We start from the raw sequence: 22,323 nt of genomic DNA on the forward strand, positions 1-22,323 counted from the left end.
TTCCCTCTTCCCTTTTGAATACCACTTCTGATTTTCTGAAATATGTCATTTTACTTCAGCTAGTTTCCCTGACTTTACTATTTAGCCACGTTGCCATTTTTTCCTAGTTTGTTTAAAGGCTTCTTTTATGGGAGGGCAAGCAGTTATCTTCTACCAATCGGCATGAATACCTTACAAAAGCATGATCAGGAAATAATTATAGCGAACTGTTTTGGCTAAGCATTTGTGCAAAAGGGCATACAGGAAAAAATGAGCCAGAATATAAGCACAAGTTTTAAAAACAAAACCAATATATATATTTTTAACTCTTTATTTTCATATTTTATAATCCTGAATAAATTGCCGTTATTTTGCTTTAACTAGGTTTGAAGAATATCTCATTTCTTTAAATAGCTACTGTCTTAAAAATTATCTCTGCTAGATGAAAAACCAAAGTTTTCATTACTGGAGAGGCAACCAAGTCTTGCTTCTCTAGCCGGCCTAGCAGTAGAGCAGATGGGTTTGATGGATGGACTGTTCGATGGATAAGGAGTTGGCTGGATGGCAGCATTGAAAGAGTTGCAGTTAATGGCTCAATATCCAAATGGAGATCAGTAACAACTGGTGTCCCTCAGGGGCCCATATTTGGACCAATACTATTTAATATCTTTATTAATGACATAGTGGGATTGAGTGCACCCTCAAACAAGTTTGCAGATGACACCAAGCTGAGTGGTGCAGTTCATATGCTTGAGGGAAGGGATGCCATCCAGAGGGACCTTGACAGGCTTGAGGAGAGGGTCCACATGAACTGCATGAACTTCAACAAGGCCGAGTGCAGGGTCCTCCTGCACATGGGTCAGGGCAATCACCAGCATCAGTACAGGCTGGGGTATGAATGGATTGAGGGCAGCCCTGAGGAGAAGGCCTCAGGAAGGTTGGTAGATGAAAAATTGGACATGAGTTGGCTATGTGCACTTACAGCCCAGAAAGCCACTCACGTCCTGGGCTGCATAAAAAGAAGCATGGCCAGCAGGTTGAAGGAGGTGATTCTTCCCCTCTATTCTGCTCTTGTGAGACCCCACGTGGTTACCACATCCAATTCTGGGGTCCTCAGCACAAAAAAGGCATGGACCTGTTGGAGCGGGTCCAGAGGAGGGCCACAAAAATGATCAGAGGGCTGGAGCACGTCTCTTATGAAGACAGGTTGAGGGAGGTGGGGTTGTTCAGCCTGGAATAGGGAAGGCTTCAGGGAGACCTTATTGACGCCTTTCGCTACTTAAAGGAGGCTTATAGGAAAGCTGGAGAGAGACTTTTTACCAGGGCCTGTAGTGATAGGACAAGGGGTAACAGTTTTAAACTAAAAGGAAGTAGGTTTAGATTAGATATAAGGAAGAAATTCTTTACGATGAGGGTGGTGAGGCACTGGAACAGGTTGCCCAGAGAAGCTGTGGATGCTTTGTCCCTGGCAGTGTTCAAGGCCAGGCTGGATGGGGCTTTGAGCAACCTGGTCTGGTGGAAGGTGTCCCTGCCCACGGCAGGGGGGTTGGAACTAGGTGATCTTTAAAGGTCCCTTCTGACCCAAACCATTCTGTGAGTCTAAGTGGAAGGGATTCCTGGTTGACTATTAATAAACATAATGTATGAATTTGCTGAAGATGGAGCGAAGAACATGTGTGCTGTCAGCCGGTAGTCAGGAAGATGTTTGTGCATGTTAGGGTATCTGTATTCAGAAAAGTGGTGGTGGGGTTTTGGCCCTCTTTCATTTGGATTAAACTATGCTGGGAACGTCTATGTTTTATGTAGTTAAATTCTGTTTAATATTAAAAGATTGAGTTAAGAAATTTTAAGAAATTTCACATTTCTTAATTTTCAGAGTGAAACAATATGAATTTTTTCAAAAGCAAAAAGCAAGTGTTGCATTAAATGTTGCAAAATTGCAAGTAGCTGTTGCACACTGGTCCCTCACTTTGTCCCTAGTACAAATGCTGCTGCTTCGGACTTCTGCCATGCACTGACAGACCTAAATCACCAGTTTTCCAAGTGAATGTACTTTTCAAAACAAAATGTATTTATAGGAAATTAAAAGCTTCTTAAAGGTAATTAAGGAAAAATAATTCAGAAGAATGATTTTTTTTTTTTTTTCCTTGGCTTCTTCCAGGTACTAAATTTGGGATTTGTGTTCTCCTTTAAATGGCTGTTAAAACCTGAAACAGGTGTATCCATTGTCCAAAAGCCTGTCTCTACAGAAGTATGTTCTTAATTTTGCTGTTTCTTTTGGTTCATTTTTTGTTTCTCTAGCTTGAAATAGTTGTCCTTAAATTTCATACTGAATTTGGCTCTCTGCTACCTGGAATAAAGTAATGGGATGCTAGCAACAACCCGTATTAACCTGTTGGTTTTTGGCATATTCGGATGTGTGGTACTAAGATACCTGCCTGCACGCAGCTGATGCTTCAGAATCAGTTGTGTGCAACTCTTCCATGTTTCCCAGCACTGTGTTGTAGCTTTCTTGATACTTTGAACCGCGCCATCCCCTTTTTTTTCCTGATCATTTGAAAGCTGATGGACTGGTCAGGTGTGGTCCCAGCATATCTGCGTGAGTCAGCAGTTCTGCCTCCTCGTAGCTGTGTGTGTCCTAGGTGAAAGAGCTGCTGTTCCTGTCTCTGCTGCGACTGTTTTTGGATTGGCAAGGTGGCTTCTTGAATCTCAGCTGATTTCACATTGACTCACGTATCTGTGAACTGCTTTTACTAGTGTTCTGGGCTTTCAGAGTGCTGACCAGGAATACCCAAACTGACTCTGCTAAGGCACTGCCTGAATGTAAGCAAAATGTTTCTGGTGCTGTAGTGGCCCCAGAAGTAGTTGAGCTGTAGTTGCATGTCATCTAGGCACACTGGTAGCCGGGATGAGTGACCCACAGTCTGGTAAATCACCTGCGAGTAACTGAAAGTTGAGCACTGAACTATGAGTATAAAAGAGAAGAAACTGATTGGAGACTTTTGATTTTCTGCCTCTTTTTCTCCCTTTCTGCTGTGGTGGTGAAGTGCATTTATGTATTTGAATTCTAGAAGCACATTGCTTTTTGTTCTATAAGAAGCACGTAAGTAATTCAGAATATTTTGCAACAGCAAGTAGCATTAGCATTAGTGAGAAGTAGTAACAGTTGTCTAGCTGTGAACTGGTTATAATTTTGCTGTTTTAATGAAAATCCTTTCAAGTTGAGAAGACTGATGCTTATGCTTGGACAAACCGATTTTTTTTCAGTTTGTCTTTTGACAGCTATGCGAAGTTTTAGTTAAAACTGGTTTTGACAGGAAAGGATAGAAAAAAGCGTCTCGTGTTTGCAGGGAGAAGAAATCCTTGTCTCTTGGAAACTCAGATACAACTGAAGAATATCTATATGTTAGCTTCAGAGCTATAAATTATTATAAGCAACTTGGGGAGCATGACCTATATTTAAGATTGGCTAATCCCTTCCACTGTGTGTTCCTGTTTACTGTTGCATTTTACTCTGTTAAATGTAAACAATTCTGAATTATGTTTTCTGAGCTAGCAGTTTGCTGAAAGTTGAATGAATTTTAGGAAGTTAAGGATATTCTTAATATCTTTATAGATATTAATTTAGTTCAATATATTGCGTTGCTCAGGGTGTGTAGTAGGAGAGGGGACTTTTGGCCTTGTTTCTGTTTCAGTGACCGTTTTATGGAAACGCTCCAATTCTTCCTGTCTTTAGGAAGGAAATAAAAAGTTGTCTATTGATGGTCATTCCCATTATCAGGGCTCTATTTTTGAGCTAATGTGCTTCTAAACGTGTGTTGTAAACAAAAGTACAATGTAAGTTAAGTCAAGAATATCCTTAAAACTGGTTTGGCATTTTGTATCTGGTCTTTTCATGAAAGCAGCAAATACTAGACAGTCCCTTGTCTGTTAACACCCAGGGTTGAAGGAGAAAAGAGCAGCATTTTGTTAAAAGCCATATATTGTGAATAATCAGAGGTTTTCACAGCAAGTAAATAGCCTTGGATGAAGGAGTCAACTCAGTGTGAAGGAAGGAGTTTTTTCCAATTACCACTTATCAGTCATAGCTATGAAGTTAGTTAACGTACAGTTCTCACTGTGTAGCAAACTTCTGATGAATATCTGTCATGCTGGATTGCTTCTGCTAGGATATATGTACAAGTAAAAATAATAGTTATTACTGCACACTGGGAGAAAATTGTTGCAAAACTCTGTTACTTGTGTACTGTGGCTGTTTTGGTGGTTAGATATTAATGAAGTTACAAAGCTGTGTTAAAATTGAGAACCCAGCTGGATTTTTGCTTAAGCATTTGTAATACTTCTGATATATTATTTCTCTGAGTTAATGCAGTGAATGGAGGAAGTCTATTCTTTTTCCAAATATGCTGTTTTAAGCGGCAACAGTGCTACATGCTCTTTCTCACTGGGCTGGATTTTTTTGCTTAATGGAAAATAAAAAGATTTGACTCAGCAGGCATATGATGATGAACATAGAAAGTATTTGGTTAAGCATCTGTTATTTTTCCATAAAAGTAGTCAAGCATATTAATTTTTTTTTCCCTAGAAAGAAACACTTAATGAGAGCCACTGTATTTACGTATCGTGTGTATTTCCTTTGTAACTTCACCTGCAGATGTCTGCTGTATTTAGTGCTTGTAAAACTAGGTATATAGTGACCATTGCAAAGAAAAAACTTATCTTTTAAGCATTTTGGATCTTACATTATATTTTATTGGGCCTTTTTATTTTTTCTCAAATGAGGATGCCTTTTCTGGTGTAATATATACATAAAATATGATGAAAATTAGAGTGGCGTTTTTTGTGGAAAAATAATGTATTTTTATACTGCTTAAAACAGCAGAATATATTTCTGATAACTTTTTTTTTTTTGGCAGTTGTACTCGCTAAATGATTATAAGCCACCCATTTCTAAAGCTAAAATGACACAGATCACCAAGGCAGCAATCAAGGCTATAAAGGTAAGAAATTGGCTCACTTCTTTTGACTTCCTTTCCATTTCTCATTTGTGTCAAAATAACTGAATAGCTTAAAGAACTTCCTGCAGAACTTTCCACCTCCCTTGTTCTGTGTACAATTTGCAAGTTATGATCAAATGTGATAGTGATGGGATTTTCAGGAGTGCAACAGAAGGCTTAATTTACTGTGTTACTTTCATTTGCTGGGTGTCATGTTTGAGAAGGAATTATACCAACTTGACTCTTCAATCAGATCTGAAAGACAGGGGTTTTTTCCTCAGTTTAAAAAGGAAACACTAACATTGCCTGAGAACAGATGAATAAATATAGAACTACAATGCCCCCCACCCTCCCCACATGAAAATGTAAGATATGTGTGCCTTTGGATCAATACAATTGTTCAAGTTTTATTTCATTTTTATAAATGCCAAACATACCTTTTCATGGGGGGGGGGGGGTGGTATTCATAGAATTTATTTTTGATGTTGCTTGCCAAACAGCAATGGAGCAGCAGAAAACAGCACTGAAAAGTGATGAAGGAAAGAAGTATGCCATTAGTGTTAAGCATTAAAACAAATGGAAACTCAGTGAAGTCTGGAGAGGTGAAAAATTTTGAGGATAGGATAAAAGCTAAAAAGCTGTGAACTTAGGCTCTTCGTATCTACATGCCTCTGCTGAGAATGCAGACGCATTTTCAGATAATGAAATCCACATTGGGATTTTGTGTAATTTGGAGAGAGAGCAATTTGATGACAGAAGAGTGAAATTCACTGTCCTTCTTAAATATGAGAAGTCTGTGTAAATTAAAGTTTATATGTTGCAGTATAATGAAAATGCTAAAAACTTGTATTGAACATAAACAAGTAGTAAATGATAGTAAATTGTTCTATAAATTAAACAATTAAATGTTACCAAAATGTTGTATCATGTATTTAACTTGGAAATCCTGCTTCCACTTATCATTTCTATAACAACATTTAATTGTGTAGAGCAGTTATTGAGATGATGTAGAGCCAATGTGGTATGAGAGATTTAAAAAAACCTAAACAGGTCAATTTTAAAGTAAAAGTATTCAGTAGATGTTATAGGGTCTTCCTATACTCATGTTTTTAGGTTATTAAGGTGAACACTTGAAAAATAAATGAAATAAAGAGAAGTGCTATGCTTAGTAACATTAGGCTAACATCTTCAGTCATATACAATGAAATAACTATGTTTTTGAAGGAACAATTATATTATTCTCTTAGTTCTCACTAATAAGTGCACATTATTTAAAAAAATCTAGTGGGGGAAAAAAACCTTCAGAAGGCAAGAAAAACTGAGTTTAGCTTTTTTATATGCTGTTAAATGTTCCAAGGAAGACAGCATACTGAGCTGTGGGTACTGGGTCGCTGGTTAATCAACCAAAGTTTCTAATTCTGGTTTTACTATGTAATATTGCAAGACTTGAACAAGTATATGCATCTTCAGATTTTCTCCTCTATTGAAATATTATTTTATTTTCCAGTTCTACAAGCACGTTGTACAGAGTGTTGAGAAATTCATTCAAAAGGTAAGTCAGTCATGGGTATTTTGTGTTAGCACTGAGAAAAATTTCCTCATTTCGGATTACAGAGTATTGAAGACCATCAGGTTTTAGGTACACATATGGATTAATATTTTTATCACACATTAGTTTATTTCAGTTTTTAGTCACACTCAATTTCTGCTAGTAATCAGTAGCTGATCATAACCCGTGATGCAGAAAGACCAATACTTTTCCCCATTTTGTAGTTATGGTATACTTTGATCTGAATGACTGTGGATACTCTTAGGACTACTGCTCTGTATGTATTCATTTAATGTTAAAAGAGGCTGTCAGTGTAGCCCATGTGAACAGCTAACGGCAAAAGAATTGACAGTGGTTTGGCAAGTGACAGTTGCTTTTGCTTTTCTGCCTTTTTCCCGTAGATTCTAAAGCTGAAGGGAAGGTGACCATTCAGCCTCATCTTTTGTGTAGCATAAGATGTAGCATTTCAGTTGGTGGTTCCTGCTAGTAATTTAAAACAAAAAAAATTTATATGGCTAGACTGGAATTACTTTTTGGGAAGATGCAGTATTAATTTAAAGATTCTGAATAACAAAGAATTTTATTGCATTTTGTTTTCTTGCAACAGTTAATTATTCTTGGGTAAAACTGCATTTTATCTCCAGTTGGAAATGCATGGATTCCAATTTGTGAGTCTTTCCTCTTTGTCTGCATCATACTTGATTGTTCAGTTGATCATTTTGGTACTGAATTTCTTCTCCTTTTGTAAATAGGAGTAAATTATGATCAAATTGCCTTTTTATTTTGACAAGCTACAGAAGTTAGTCTGTTAACGTTGCAATGTCGGATGCAATTTTTCTTCTGTTGTCCATTTTACGAAGCAGTCTAGATTGCTGTATGTCAGTAACCTGTCTTCCTCATTACCTTTTATTCCTTGGTGCCCAGTGTGTGCTGCAGTGCCTTTTGGCAGTGGTTGGACAGTGTAAATGGGGTTCAGCTTCAGCCTGGTGTTTTTAACTGTCTCAGAACAGTTCATTAATGAATTATTTAGGTACTTAGAACATCAGTCCTTTGTGGAAAAGGTGTCATATGCATGTTTCATGGCTGTAGTAAAGATTAGTAGTATACTTTACCATCACCGGTAGTGTTTTGTCAAGCAGTTGTCTTTTGGGACATTGCCTCTGACTTCTTTCCACCTCAAAGAAAAAGGATCAATATCCTCTGATCCCTGCTTAATACTACAGGTGGACATAGGAGGATGAGAGCAGGTGTACGTCTTACCCATCTCTGATGAGTAGCACTTCGCAGTTTCATGTCCTGAAATTAATCCTGAATTGCCCGAGTTCCAAATACTGCTCTTTAATTGCAGTGGCTGTGATTGGCAATTCTGTATTCAGAGGCATGAGAGAAGATTTATCCTCTGAATGCAAGAGTGGTACTTGGTCAGGAATTGGACTGGTTGTTCGTCACCTTTCCACAAGCTACTAAGAGTATGGGTTATCTTTGCACATCTGTGTTCTGTGTCCAGTATTGCTTGATAAGGGAGTTCTGCATTGTTCATTGCTGGTTAGAGAAGGCAGATGTATGTTGTTATTGATAACCTTGTCAATGATTAGGTGTTTCCCTTTGGTGGGCTTGATGTGTTTTTTTCAGTATTTCATGAATGATTTAGTGAAACATGCAAATTATTAATAACATCAAATAGTAAGTTCTTATTTTAGTAGAATGGGAGATAAGCAGATGAAAGCTCTTTTCTAGCCATTTGATATTTATGGGCTTAAGTTGTATGTTTGGAAAATAATTGGATTATTTTTCTGGAAGCAATCACTTCAAGTTAAAGCGCAAAACTACTGAATCTTCCATTAAAATCTGCCATGGACTTGTCCAAAGTGATGTCAGTGCCATCTCAATTAGTTTAGTGTTGATTCTTTTCTGCTCCAATATTTTCTTTCTTCAAAATTAATCTCATGAGGTTACTGAAACTTCAGGTGAAATAGTTGTCCATGACATTGTGTTTTGTGACACTTAACTCACAGGTCTGTTGTTGTTTTGGTTGACTGTTTTATTCTCTGGCAAAAAATCACTCCAGAGGTCAAATGGCCAGATTCTATATATGTAAGGATATTCCACTGTGAGAGCAGGACTTGAATAATTTCTTTGAGGCAGGCTCACTGCCCCAGCTGTCATTCTTCTTTATTTAATTTTTTTTTGTATTTTATTGTCTTTTCCCTCGCTATCATCTGTATTATTATATTCATTATAATCTTTTCTTGCTTTCTCTATGTGCTGTGTTTTTAAATATTCCACCTAGCATATTTGCTGAGTTTTCTTATTAAATATCTGTGGTTTTTATTAATTTCAATATTGTGAAAAGTCATATACCTGTCTATTCTGTATGCAGAATACTCTCATTTTTGGTAATTTAATTAAAATTTGAGTAGCTACAATGCATTGAAGTGATTCTCTGAAGATAGTATATTATATACAATTAGATTTTAATGTCATAGTTTTAATAATGCACAATTATTCTTAAAAGGATGCCACACACGTTCTTAAAAATAAAGAATGCCATACTTAAAGACACTGGACCATGTTTAGAGCCTAAATAAATGCTTTATTGAGGTTGCAAATGTTAGCAAATCAACACTTTTCAAAACAGGAAGTTTGTATCTAGGGTATGATAAAATTAGTAGTCTGAAGAGTTTGTTTGGCACTGTATTAGAGATGATGAATTTGGTGTGTTACATAGTATGTTTATAGACTGTCTGGACCAGAGAGGGAATGGGTGTACTTTCCCATATTTTCCATGGTACCTTGTGTGATAAGTGTGTACAACCAATATTCATGAAGTGAATCCATGTCATAGTATATTCCGGTGATGACTTCATTATATTTTTGTGCCACTTTTCATTCTGTCTTAAAACTGGGCGCACTAGTCAGGTGCAATTACTTTTGTAATTAAAAGGCAAAACATTTAGCTTTAGTTGTTAAGTAAGTAAAATTACCTAAGTAATTAGTATTGTAGTTAGCAGACATGCTTTATAAATACAGTGCTGTTTGTAAATTATGCAAGTTTTCCACAGTTTTAAAATAAGTATCACTGGTATATTCTCAACCAAACAGACGTCCGCATAAATACGTTCTCTTTCTGGTGGGAGCAGGATATACCACACACTACTTACAACAATGTAAAGTAAAGTAAACAAATGTTAACTTCAATGTTGACTTTGATCATAAAGAAGGAAAAAAATAATTATATTTATAGCTAGTCCCAATGTACTGTTAAGAATTTGGTCATGCTTTATGCACTTCTCTTAAAATAGGTACGTGCACTTGAAAAGGATATGTGGTTCATGTGCTAATTTTTAATAGCTATATTCTAAAAAGTTTTTTTTAGTGGTAATAAATTGATTTTAAACCATTTACATATTTGCAGTGTACATATAGATGGGATAATTCAAACATTAAAGTTTAGCTATTTTTGGGAGAGTTTCCTTTTTCAGGACAATTTGTTAAATAGCGAACATTTTGGTAATACTTTGACCCATTTAAAAATTAGAGAGGACTGTTTGTATTTACTCTGCTATTAATGGGTTTTGGTATTTTTCACATATGCACATTTTAAATTATTATTCTTTGTAGTGCAAACCAGAATACAAGGTACCTGGTCTGTATGTCATTGACTCTATTGTAAGACAGTCCCGGCATCAGTTTGGGCAAGAAAAGGATGTATTTGCTCCAAGATTCAGCAATAACATCATCAGCACTTTCCAGAACTTGTACCGTTGTCCTGGGGATGACAAGGTAAACCACTTATTACAGGTTTTTTTTGAATTAAAACAATCTTTAGTATGTTATCTATAAAGAATAAAGATTTTGATCTCAATTCTTGCTTGCTAGAGTGGATCTAATTACAGACTTACACCTTTATATGTATTTCTTTTAATTTTGCTCGTTTGAGTGTAGGGATAGGGGAAGACGCATCCAGTTAGATTAATTAGAATTTTGAAAAGGGTTTCAGGAAGGCTGGATGGATTTGAGTTCATGTATTTTGATGGGGAAAAATTAAGTGGGCATTTGGTGGGACAGGGAGTTGTAGTCAGTGTTTTATTGTCTTCTTCCCCTCTTCAGTGAGAAAATGAACGAGCAGGTTTTGTATAGCGTCAAGGAATAAATAATCTTTCTTGGTAGCAGTAACTTCAGTGCAAACTAGGGTGTTTTGAACTGAAGGAGCAATAGAAGAATGGCAAAGTATCTTAAAAGTTACTTTTCCTTTGATACTGAATCAACCAACAGCTAAATAAGGCCTAACTTGAACAGTTTGACCCAGTAGTTCAGCTGTTCCCATGGACCATAGTAGTCAAGATCGCTACCAAATTACCTCTATAATAGGTTGGCTGGGAATAGTGGAGGGTGCAGGCAGTTTAATTTCCTTCATACTTGTCACTGATCTTACAAAAGCTAGAGTTTCCTATTATTGAATTGAAAAATTACAAAAAGATGTGAAATGCTAAGGGCTTTATCTCCACGTAAATTTGTGTAATGGAGTCATTAAGTCAAGTACTAAGTGAGGCAGGACACCACAGGAAGAGCAAGACAGGTTATTCTTTGAATAGTCGCATGCCATCCTACAGCTTTTCAACCAAAGATCTGAAAACCCAAGGCATCCGTGGAAGGGTGATTAAGGCAAGTTCAGCCATTGCCTGTCTCCTGCGGTTGTCTTAGGGTTCTTGCCTTTTTAGAGGAGTTAGGACCGCTGTAGGAAAATATGCTGGGCTCTGCAAATTTTAAGTGGTTGGAAAACTCTACTATGGGTGTCTGTCTTCTCTTCTGCAGCTGAGTTCTGAGCTGCTGCTGAACAGGTTATTTAAGTTAAATAACATTTTTCCAGTGTGGTTTTAGGTTATCTGCATGATCAACTTGTGCTGCTTCAGAGTGTTTTACCTATATATAGGCATGATAGTTAACATATTTTTCTTTGTTTAGCTGTATTCCTTAAGCAGTATTAGTTCTTTTGTATAATCATTTACCTTACTACTCTGTGAAATACATTAACATGGAAATAATCTGACTTGTTGAAGAAGGAGAGCTGGCACAAGGATAGGCGCAAGTACTCAGTTTGTGTCTGGCTTTAAAAAAAGATAGTAAATTTATTGTGGGGTAAGAAATAGTGCCACTTATTCTGTGATATTTCAATGTATGGCAACTAATATGTCACATTAGAGGTGTCTGATGATGTTGTGGTTTAACCCCAGCTGGCAACTCAGCACCACACAGCCGCTCCCTCACCCTGCCTGGAGTGGGATGGGGAAGAGAGTCAGAAGAGTAAAAGTGAGAAAACTTGTGGGTTGGGATAAAGACAGTTTAATAGGTAAAGCAAAAGCCGCACACGCAAGCAAAGCAAAACAAGGCATTCATTCACTGCTTCCCATGGGCAGGCAGGTGTTCAGCCATCCTCAGGAAAGCAGGGCTCCATCACGCCTAACGGTTACTTGGAAGACAAACGCCGTCACTCTGAATGTTCCCCCTTCCTTCTTCTTCCCCCAGCTTTATACGCTGAGCATGACGTCATGTGGTGTGGAACAGCCCTTTGGTCGGTTGGGGTCAGCTGTCCCAGCTGTGTCCCCTCCCAACTTCTTGTGCCCCCCCAGCCTGCTCGCTGGTGGGGTGATGTGAGAAGCAGAAAAGGCCTTGACTCTGTGTAAGCACCGCTCAGCAGTAGCGAAAACATCCCTGTGTTATTAACACTGTTCCAGCACAAACCCAAAACACAGCCCAATACTAGTTCCTATGAAGAAAATTATCTCAGCCAAAACCAGCACAGATGTGAAGAGGGATAGTAAAACATAGTCTGTTTATGGTCTATAAAGCTCCTATCACATTCATTTCTAGGATATTTTTCACCTCAGTTAGGGAAAATGTATTTTGCAGTCTGAAGTCTTTCTGCTGTGTTGCATATGGATTCAGTATTACAGGAACGTCTGTGCTGTGAAAGTAGTTACCATATATCTGACCAGCAAAAAATTGTGCTGTCAAAGATACAAAGGTTATGTACCTGTTTTCTAGCATTTTGATGTTTAGTCTGACTAAAAGGCATAACGGAGAAACATAACAATTTGTTTGTTTTTTTAAAAATCAAGCAGAAGTATAGCAGCATTTCATTTAAAGTAGCAAAAAAACCCCCACTGAGTCCTGCATCTGGCTCAGCCATGGAAAATGCAAGGGGGAGATAGATACTGAGGTGCAGAAATAGTTTTCTACTCCTGTTCTGTATAGAAGAGGGAAGTTAAAGCCTCTGATGGACTTGTCGGGGATTGCCTTACAAAACAAACTTTCTAAGGAAAAAGGCTCGCATGCTGTAATGCTGAATGGAAGCCTTCAGAGATTTCTCTAAAGGAACACTAAATTACATCTTCCATGCAGTGAAAATTCAGCACTTCTCTCTATTAAATTTAAGTATCCTTTTGGAATTCTGGGCAAACAGACATTTTTTTTTTTCTTTGGCTTGAACACTGTGTGGTTAAGTACTCTATGTTCACATGTTATAGAATTTAAATAATTAAACCTTCTTCGTGACAGCAAACACAAGATCCTATGAAGAATTTTCTGTTCTTTATAATACAACTAACTGGCCCCCACCCCCGCCAAATAAGTAAGGTGTATTTTTCTGTCACATACATTACTATCCAACTTTTCAAGATCAAGCAAAACCTTGCTTCTGGGTAGAAGTGAAGCTTAGAAAAGAAAAGATTCGGGAGCAGATTAGAACAGTGGAATAGAGATGTACTTGGAAGCTGAACAATGGGTTACATGTCATGGAATTGTATGAAGTCTTAATTTTGGTTTTTTTCTTCCCTGTATTCCACATTTTTAATATTACTATGTAATTTCAATAGGCAGGGAATTGTATTCCAGTTTAAATTCTTCACTTCATCAAGAGATCTTGCAAAATATTGAGCTACTTTCCTTATAAAAGTAGTTAGCAGTCTTATTAGTATATGCCCATTTTTCAGTGGACATAAGTAATTTTGGTTCATAGGTAGAGCAGAATTGCATTCATATATGTTGACTATAAATGTTTGGGAGACTAATAATTCCTTGCTTTAATTATTAGTAATGCTTTCAAATGTTTCCTTAAAATAGTTTTCCTTCCATACTCTCTTCCAAGAGTAAAGGCATAAAAGTGTCAGATACATTTGTTTTGGTTTGGTTTACTATATTTTGTTTTCTGTTGAGAGAAGACTGTCAGTATGTGCATAGTGTGTCTTTACTGTTGCCCAGGCATCTTATATAGGTCAGCTTCAGGTTCATAGGTTAGACATCTTTGGTGTGACACCCAGTGTAACTGTTCTTACGGTTCTTACTGTTTGTAAACCTAAAGGTGCTTCAATCTAGACAGATTGACATTGCTTGTTAAGAATTCCATAATTGAAAATAACAAGAAATTACTCAGGTCTTTTGTTATCCTTTCTTCATTTTAGAGTAAAATTGTTAGAGTACTAAATTTATGGCAGAAGAATAATGTGTTCAAGAGTGAAATTATTCAGCCTCTCTTGGATATGGCAGCAGGAATTCCTCCTCCAGTTGTGACTCCTGTCTTGCCCAGTACTACAGCTGCTATGAGCAACAATACACCAGGTAAACAAAAACATGTTAAAATCATACTTTGAATCAAAACACTTGTGTCAGCTTTGGTATGTTGGCTGTTAACATGCTGAAAAATCTCACTGGTTTCCTTTAGGCAAATAAATGAATGCTAGAAAGAAATATATTATAGCCAGCATCCAGGTCAGGGAAATAGCAAAACCAAGAGGCAACCTGTTGTGTTTACTTTCCAACTGTATATTATAAATATATTTAGATTGAGTAACAGTGCAGTAAGACCTGGTTTTGCACTCGGAAGTCAAAACAGTAGATCACTGACAGAGTTAAAAACCCAACACAGCAGTTAATGCAATCTTTGTTAATTAGTGGTGCCACAGTTGAGAGAAACGATATATCAGTATCTTTTTGCTATCCATAGGATTGAGCTTGCTGGATCATGTCAGACAGTGGTCCTTTACTTTTGCTGGCTGACAGCCAATGATTTCGAGGGGAAAAAGCCATATTGACAGTATAAGCTGCAGCCAGTGACATACTTCCCTCTCCCTCAAATCTGAAGTATGTGGGCCAGAAATCATGACGGAGAATCATGTAGGCAAAAAGCTGCCAAGTTAACAAACGTTAACGTTATTATACATGCAGGCTTGATCATTTTGTACTCTAAAGCATCTTCCTTGCTTATGTAGGTAGATGGTGGGGAACTGGCTTTTCAATTTTTTTCATTTTGTGGAGATTTTTTTGTTAAAGAATGGGATATATGGGAAATTTTACATATAGAAATTGGTTTTTGGCATATAGGGACCTGCTTTTGTCACCCACCTTTTCCTGATCCCATGCTGAAGAGCAGTGAGGTGGACAAATCCACCTTATTTTTCATTGGTGTCTGTAAATGTGTAAAAGTTCCAGCTCTTGAATTGGACTTACTGCATCTTCTAGCTCAATATTTTTTATTTTCATTATTTTGATTACTTTAAATTGTGGAAATCATAACTTTTAAAGCTTTTTTGAATTCCGATGCAAATTGTCTTTTAAAACAGTAATCTAGTCATTTACATTTAGTGTTCATCAGCATATCTCTACTTCTGATCTAACAGTAGGAGTATTTTCAGGGTTGGAGGATTATTCTGGATTATAGCGTGAAACTAATTATCGGATTGCTGATTTAGTCTCAATGTTCCCCTTGAAAAAAATGGTAAAACAGGCAATCGTCATGAATCCAGCTGCTGCAGGTTGAAATTTTTAGTAGAACGCTTAAGGCTTCTCCTGGGGATTAACTGCAAGTCCAGTAAATTCTGGACTAGCAGACGTTTCTGAGTAGATTGCTAATAATTGTCATTTGGTATATATTGTTTCCACTAAGTGGTTTGGATTACTCTGTGAAACATATTTATTTTGCATTTGTCAGTGTTTTTGTTAGTAGTTCCCATAGGTCAATAGTGGACAGAGCTGTGAACTACACTTACACAAAGTAATCCTCCTGCTTGAGGAATGCTGATGTGTTATTTCTGTGCGCTCTATGTGTGTGTCAGAAAAATAGTTTAAATTGATGTTAATAGAGTGCTTTCTCGGTATTTAATAATTGGTTTTGATGCCCTAGGAAGATTCTAGTATCTTTATAATTTGATTTCTTGTAATCCAGAAATTTTTGCTGTAGAAAATAAACAGGAATGTTTATGTCTGGTTTATAAATTCTTTTTACAGCAGGTTTTTTTTTTTTCCCCCTCTGTAACACTATTTCTAAGTCTGTATGTTAAAATATTTTGGCATATTGGATTTTCTCTTTTTTAGGAACACCTGTGACTCCAGTTACTCCAGCCAATGTGGTGCAGAGTTTACCTGATCCTTGGGTATCTCAGATTGCTAATACAGATACCCTTGCTGCTGTTGCACAGATTTTACAGAGTCCTCAAGGCCAACAGGTAAATATTTTGTAGACAGTTACACTGTACACTGTTTGATACTTTGTGTCTTTAAGGTACACTTAAGGAATACTGCTTTCATGAGTATCTCTTAGTTTTGTGTCTGGTGTTCATGTTAACTATCCCATGAGGTTATTCATCACAAGTAAGTTCTAGGTAAACTAAAACTTCCTGCTGCCTTTTTAACCAGCCTTCTTTGTTCCTTAAAAGTACTGCAGAACATGACTTCAGATAAGATGGTCTGTAATACATATGTTTCCTATATAGTATTGCAGATGACTAAATCAAGACCAGCATTAAGATTTCATGGATATAGGTATAAAAGAGAATGCCAGTTTAAGCATATTTCTCTGCTGGATGCCCCAAGAAGCTAAACACTGTACAGAATTATATAATGGGAATGTACACATTCTGGAAGTGCATTGTGTGTTGATTCTTTTCTTTGTCTTTCCATCAGCTAGATAGTTTTTATTTTGCAGCATTCAAAAATAAGGTCTTAGAAGTGGCTGTGTTCCTCAGTTTCTAAATGCTAAACTCCAAAAAAGTGGCTTGATATGCAGCATGCATTGAACTGCTTGTCCTCTTAACCTGCAGCCACATAAGTTGAGTGCACACAACCAGCTTTCTGTACATTGTTTTTCAGTTTATGCTAGAACTCTGGCACCAACATAACTTTGGCATTATGATTTTTACTTGGGCTGAGGAATAGGATGCTTTACCTGCTGGGGTAGTAAACAAAAATCCCATGCATATGAATGAGAAGCAGTCACCAGTGAGCTGTTACGAAGCACTGGTGCTGACAATAACAACAACTTTACTTAGTGAGATTGTTTTACAGTGTTCAGCTAAGCAGAATCGTCTGTAATTGTTCGTAAGTCAAGCAAAGGGAGTATTTTTATCTGATTACACTGAAAGAAATTGATGGGTCATTGAAAAGCATAGCAAAATGAGTTTGTGGAATACTTTGCGAAATGTGGAGGAAAGATAGTGCAATAGTTCTTAAATAAGGAAGGGATGTGAAGTGAGAATGGGAAATATATGGAAAGTCAGTAAGGTAATTTTAAAGGTTATTACCTAGAGCGTATTCTTAAAAAAAAAGGAAAAAAAAAAAAAAAAAAGGACAAAGCAAAAGAAAAAGATTATGAAGATGAGAAGGGAATTAGAGTTTCAAAGATGACAGCAGATCACAAAGGAATAACATTTGGATATTTAGCTCAAAATGGTAAAATGATTAAGAGAATGGATTTGGGGAGAGGGAAAAGATGGAAGATAGTCTTCAGCAGAAATGTGGAGACAGACTGGGTACGCAATAAATATGTACATGCAGATCTCTAGGATTGGTAGATGAACTGCAACGTTTTCTTCCATCCCATCCACGTCTTTCCTTCCTGTTCTCCAAGCCACTCCAACCCCCACCCACCCCACCACCCCCAAGCTCCAAAGTCCTTGATTTTGTCTTAAGATTGTGTTTTATGGGTGAGAATGCATGCAGGTAAATTGAGAGTCTAGACATAGGAGAGGGCAGAGTAAGAAAGATGTAACCAACAAGAATGTGAAAACAGCTAGAACGGTGACCACCCAGGATTTTCCCACTCTAGAGCTTCCATCTCTGCTTCTTCAGTTTGATTCCTTCCTACTCAGAGCAACGCATAAGGTGGCCCAGCCATATTTGCGCATCTTTTGTGGATCAGCCGAGAAGGGAGGGGGCAGCTCTTCAGCGTTGCCTATTGCAGTAATCAGTGAAAGCTCTTGGTGACGCAGAACAACAATTGAAGCATTGTCAGAGGCTCTGCTTTATAAGGAGTCTGTATAACTGTTTTTAAAGAATAGGAAGAGTTGTTTCACATTATCAGAAGGTAACTGTAAAACAATCTTGAAAAAAGATCATACATTTTTGATGCCTTGTGGAAAAGAAGATCAACCTAATCAGCTTATGCAGAGTTTCTAGTGAACCCTAGTAAGAAGGGAGGGATTGACCCCTGTAAGAGTTCAGTGGTGAACCCCATGAGGAGGTGGAATATGAACGTTAAGATAATCAGGGACTTATGTCCACAAAGTTTGAACTACCTGGATTTCCTCAATCTTTTTTCCAGAAATACCCAAAGGTAAGGCTCCAGAGGTTTACCTCATGGGAGGTCAAAGGACTGCTTCTTCTAATTCCATGGTACTTTAGGAGGGCTTCTTTCCATAGGGATAGTATTTTTTCTTTTTGTGTTAAGGTAAATCTGTACAATTTTATGGGAGCATCTTTATTCAACAGATTAATAGATCTGCAAAAAGCCTTTTATTTCCTCACTGGGCAGCTCCTTTTAAAAAATTATATACAAATAGGAAGTCGGAGTAAGGAAATCAAGATACGCCAGGTGATTGGATTGTACATTTGTTCTAAAAAAACTGTGGAAGATATTCTATTTTTCTTTATTTTCCCCCTCTAGATATGAAGAAAGAAACTCTTAGGGTATCCTGATATACTCTGATGAAATGTCTTAGGTCCATTCACTACACTTTTGAAAGTTCCTTCCTTGACAATATTTAGTACTCATTCCAGTATAATCCTAGACCTCTCCTGGGTTGCGAGTGGAGTTGTTTAAACAAACAAACAAACCACCCCAACCACCACACCACACCACCCCCCAAAACTACTTTAAAATAATATTTGAAACACCCAACACTATTTTTAAATAAACATCTGTCTTTTGGCATTACCCATACTTTGTTTTTACTGTAACATACTTTGTTGTTACTGTACATCTGTTGCCCCAGAGCTGCTGCTTCTGGTTCAACATTGCATCTAGGCAATTTTTATCCTACGATAGTGCTATGCAGAGCCCAGAGTCTGTGCCATTGCAGGAAGTCAAATTATATTCCTAGTTCCTGGTTAATTTGCTTTTTATGTTTTGTTAACATAGCAAGGGAATTGCATTCTATCAATGAAAACCTGAGTTTCAGCATGAGATTTCCCTTGTGACTAATCCAGAGACACTAGTGCAAACTCTTCGTATAGACATGTTGCATCAGCTTAAAGTGGAGTTTGCAACGGTGCAGTTATTTTCTCTACAGGAATGTTGTTACAGCATACAGATTTTCCTAATATAGGTGGGCCCTTAGGGAGCTGGAGTAGGCTAACAGATTTTTTTCAGGTCAGAAGGAATCAAACTGGAGAAACAGAAGAGGGGGAACCCTAGAAAGCAGGAAATCCTGAGTGGTGACTGGTCATCATGCAACCTGTCAGAGCAAGTTAGGAGGAAGAAGCATCTGCATGTCTTATCAGCCACAGAAAACAAATTAGCCAGTAAGTGGGAACAAAATTTGCCGTAAATGAAAACAAATTAAGATGAAATAATAGCCATAGGTTAGATGATACTGCATTCCTGAGGGGTGTTTTTCCTAATTGGAAAGGGAAAAGACTAGTTTGGTTTTAGTTTTTTGCTTTTTAAAAAGAATTTCATGTTTAATGCATTTGTTATCTTTTCTCTTTTAGCTTCAGCAGTTGATACAGACACTGCAGATACAGCAGCAGAAACCTCAGCCTTCACTACTTCAAGCCCTGGATGCTGGTCTTGTCGTTCAGTTGCAGGCCCTCACAGCACAACTTACAGCTGCAGCTGCTGCTGCTAACACACTTAATCCACTGGAACAGAGTGTCTCTTTTAATAAGGTAGAAGTAGAATAATAGAAGTTTGAAGAAATATTCATTGTTAAAATATGTCAGTGAAAGAGTCTTCTTTTGGATTTTATGGTTTGACTTTAGAGATTTTAAAAACACATGAATAGACTATAAAGTGCTCTGTCTTGAAAATTTAAAAAAAAATGTCTAGAGAGAGTAGTACAAATGAAAATATTGATTTTATATGAGTTTAGGGCTAAATGGCATTTCATAGAATATCTCAAGTTGGAGGGGACCCATAAGGGTCATCGAGTATGAAGATGGATTTGATTTAGCAAAGTTAAGCCATTGTTATATGTTTTTTCTTCACCCTCTGTAACATAGTGGTGAGAATTGAGCATGTCTTGTATTTCCCCTTCCTGTGTTTATGATCTAAGGTAGGAAATGACTTCTTACAAGGTAATGCAAGGGAAACATGCAGAAATTTATGTACACTGTTTTCCCAGAAGAGTAAAATGTGATGGGACTTGTAATTTTCTTATATTATAAATGCCAAGAAAACTTCTAATATTAGCCACAAAGTGATAATAAGTGAAGAAATAAGTTTATGACTGTAGATAAAACTAGTCATGTGACACTTTTTAAAGGATGTCAAAATGTAAAAAACAAACAAACCCTGTAGGTGAAGGAACTTTGTGTGTGTTGCAACATATGTGCCTATCTTAAAAAAAAAAATAAATAAATACAGAACGCAGGAATTTGAGACAACTAATATAGTTGAATGCCACGTAGCAATAACCATGCTGGCAATTACAGTGGTAATAGTGTAATAACAGTAGAATAAAAGAGGAAGAATTTCTACTCACAGATGAATAAATAAATAAATAAATCTTGTTCCATTATCTTTGGAAGAAACAGCTTCTGAGTAGATAATCTCTGTAGGATTGTCCTGGAGTGAATAAATAATAAGGAAGTCAGAGAAGCAGAAAACCTTTTTTTTTTCGTAGCCCAGATAATCTCTTTTTCAGGCAATTAGCTGCTCAGAAATTGGTAAGTGCTGAATTTAACATTGTAGGACAATTTATCTTATATTTCTAGAATTTGTTCAGCTAAACTCCAATCTCTGAAATAATAGAGTTGTCATTACTAGTGAAAGTAATGCAGCTGTAAAAATAAGTCAGGAAAAAAATGGCCTGTACTGATGGCTGTAGCACAGCTGTAACCGTCAACTCGAGTAGGGTATAATCACAGCGAATGAATGCATCAGTTAATAGGGACTGCCTTACTATTTAGATACAAAAAGTAATTAAGAATATGATATTCCATTGTGGTTTATTCTGCAGACTTGAATTCCAGCATTTTATATGGATAGGTGTACTCACAGGTGTGGCTGTCTTAAATGTTGGGCAACTTAACTGGAGCAAATTGAAGGAATTGGCATTCTGATGAGATGTTTGTATACCTTGAGTGAGTTCAGCCTGATGTTTAGTTAGGTTATGCCAGTAATAATGTGCAGGAGTCTTGTCAGCAGAGTGAATGTACATGATTGTGATTTCTGGGACTTTGAAGGTAAGTGTTGTGGAAGGAATTCTTGTGGCAGTGTGATAATTTGCAATCTTTTAGTAGGTATGTAGCATTGATTTGCTCTTGTAAGCCGTGGAAGAGTTGTGTTAATAGTATGTGATCTGTACCGCAGTTCTGCATTATACAATTAGTGTTAGATTATAACACCTCTCAAATTCCTTGTTCAGTGTTCTGTAGCATCACTATGAATGAACTGATAATGTATGTTTTGTTAGTCCATTGAGTCTTTTACTCAAAGGTTATTGAGGCTGCTTTGCAGAAAAAGCATATCGTTTTAGAATTTCCTCTTTTTTTTTTTTTTAATAGAACGTTGGTGCTACCATACCTATTTTCTCCTTTTTCCAAGGTTTGAGGATTTCTGAATCTAGGTATTCTAGAAGAGTACATATTAATGTATATGTATTAATGGGCAATCTTATTTTTGCAATGATAAGTTTTGGGGATAATAATTTTCCTTGCCTTTTTTAATGGTTTCTCAGCACCAATATCACCTGCCACCCAAATCCCACTTCTCAATAGCTGAAAACCATGAGTCATAATAATATAATTCTATTTATTAGACTCTTTACTTCCATTTTATTATATAATTAATTGTATCATTTTTTTACTAGACATGGCAGCGTTAATAAAGTGTTAAAAAGGCAATATTTACTTTTATAGGAAGCATAGAATCATAGAATGGTTTGGGTTGGAAAGGACCTTAAAGATCATCTGGTTCCAACCCCCCTGCCATGGGCAGAGGCACCTTCCACTAGACCAGGTTGCTCAAAAACTCATCCAACCTGGCCTTGAACACTTCCAGGGATGGGGCATCCACGGTTTCTCTGGGCAACCTGTTCCAGTGCCTCACCACCCTCATTGTAAAGAATTTCCTCCTTATATCTAATCTAAACCTACTTCCTTTTAGTTTAAAACTGTTACCCCTTGTCCTATCACTACAGGCCCTGGTAAAAAGTCTTTCTCCAGCTTTCCTATAAGCCTCCTTTAAGTAGCGAAAGGCGTCAATAAGGTCTCCCTGAAGCCTTCCCTATTCCAGGCTGAACAACCCCACCTCCCTCAACCTGTCTTCATAAGAGACGTGCTCCAGCCCTCTGATCATTTTTGTGG

General features: G+C 37.2%; 1 protein-coding gene across 5 annotated transcripts in view; it reads left to right on the top strand.

Moving 5' to 3' along the window:
• The window catches only part of SCAF8 (SR-related CTD associated factor 8), a 102,874-nt gene that overhangs the window by 19,551 nt on the left and 61,000 nt on the right, over window positions 1–22,323 (top strand). For 4 of the 5 annotated variants that reach the window (XM_082306800.1, XM_082306801.1, XM_082306799.1 and 1 more), the window contains exons 2-7: window positions 4,896–4,979; window positions 6,484–6,528; window positions 10,147–10,308; window positions 13,986–14,142; window positions 15,895–16,025; window positions 19,507–19,683. In XM_082306800.1, coding sequence (XP_082162926.1) covers window positions 4,896–4,979; window positions 6,484–6,528; window positions 10,147–10,308; window positions 13,986–14,142; window positions 15,895–16,025; window positions 19,507–19,683 — 756 coding nt within the window. Of the gene's footprint in view, window positions 1–4,895; window positions 4,980–6,483; window positions 6,529–7,132; window positions 7,194–10,146; window positions 10,309–13,985; window positions 14,143–15,894; window positions 16,026–19,506; window positions 19,684–22,323 lie in introns of those variants that run through there. The other variant, XM_082306803.1, reaches the window with a different exon arrangement.

This window comes from Platalea leucorodia (genome assembly GCF_965183815.1).
Source record: "Platalea leucorodia genome assembly, chromosome: 3".
In the NCBI taxonomy this organism is placed as follows: Eukaryota; Metazoa; Chordata; class Aves; order Pelecaniformes; family Threskiornithidae; genus Platalea; species Platalea leucorodia.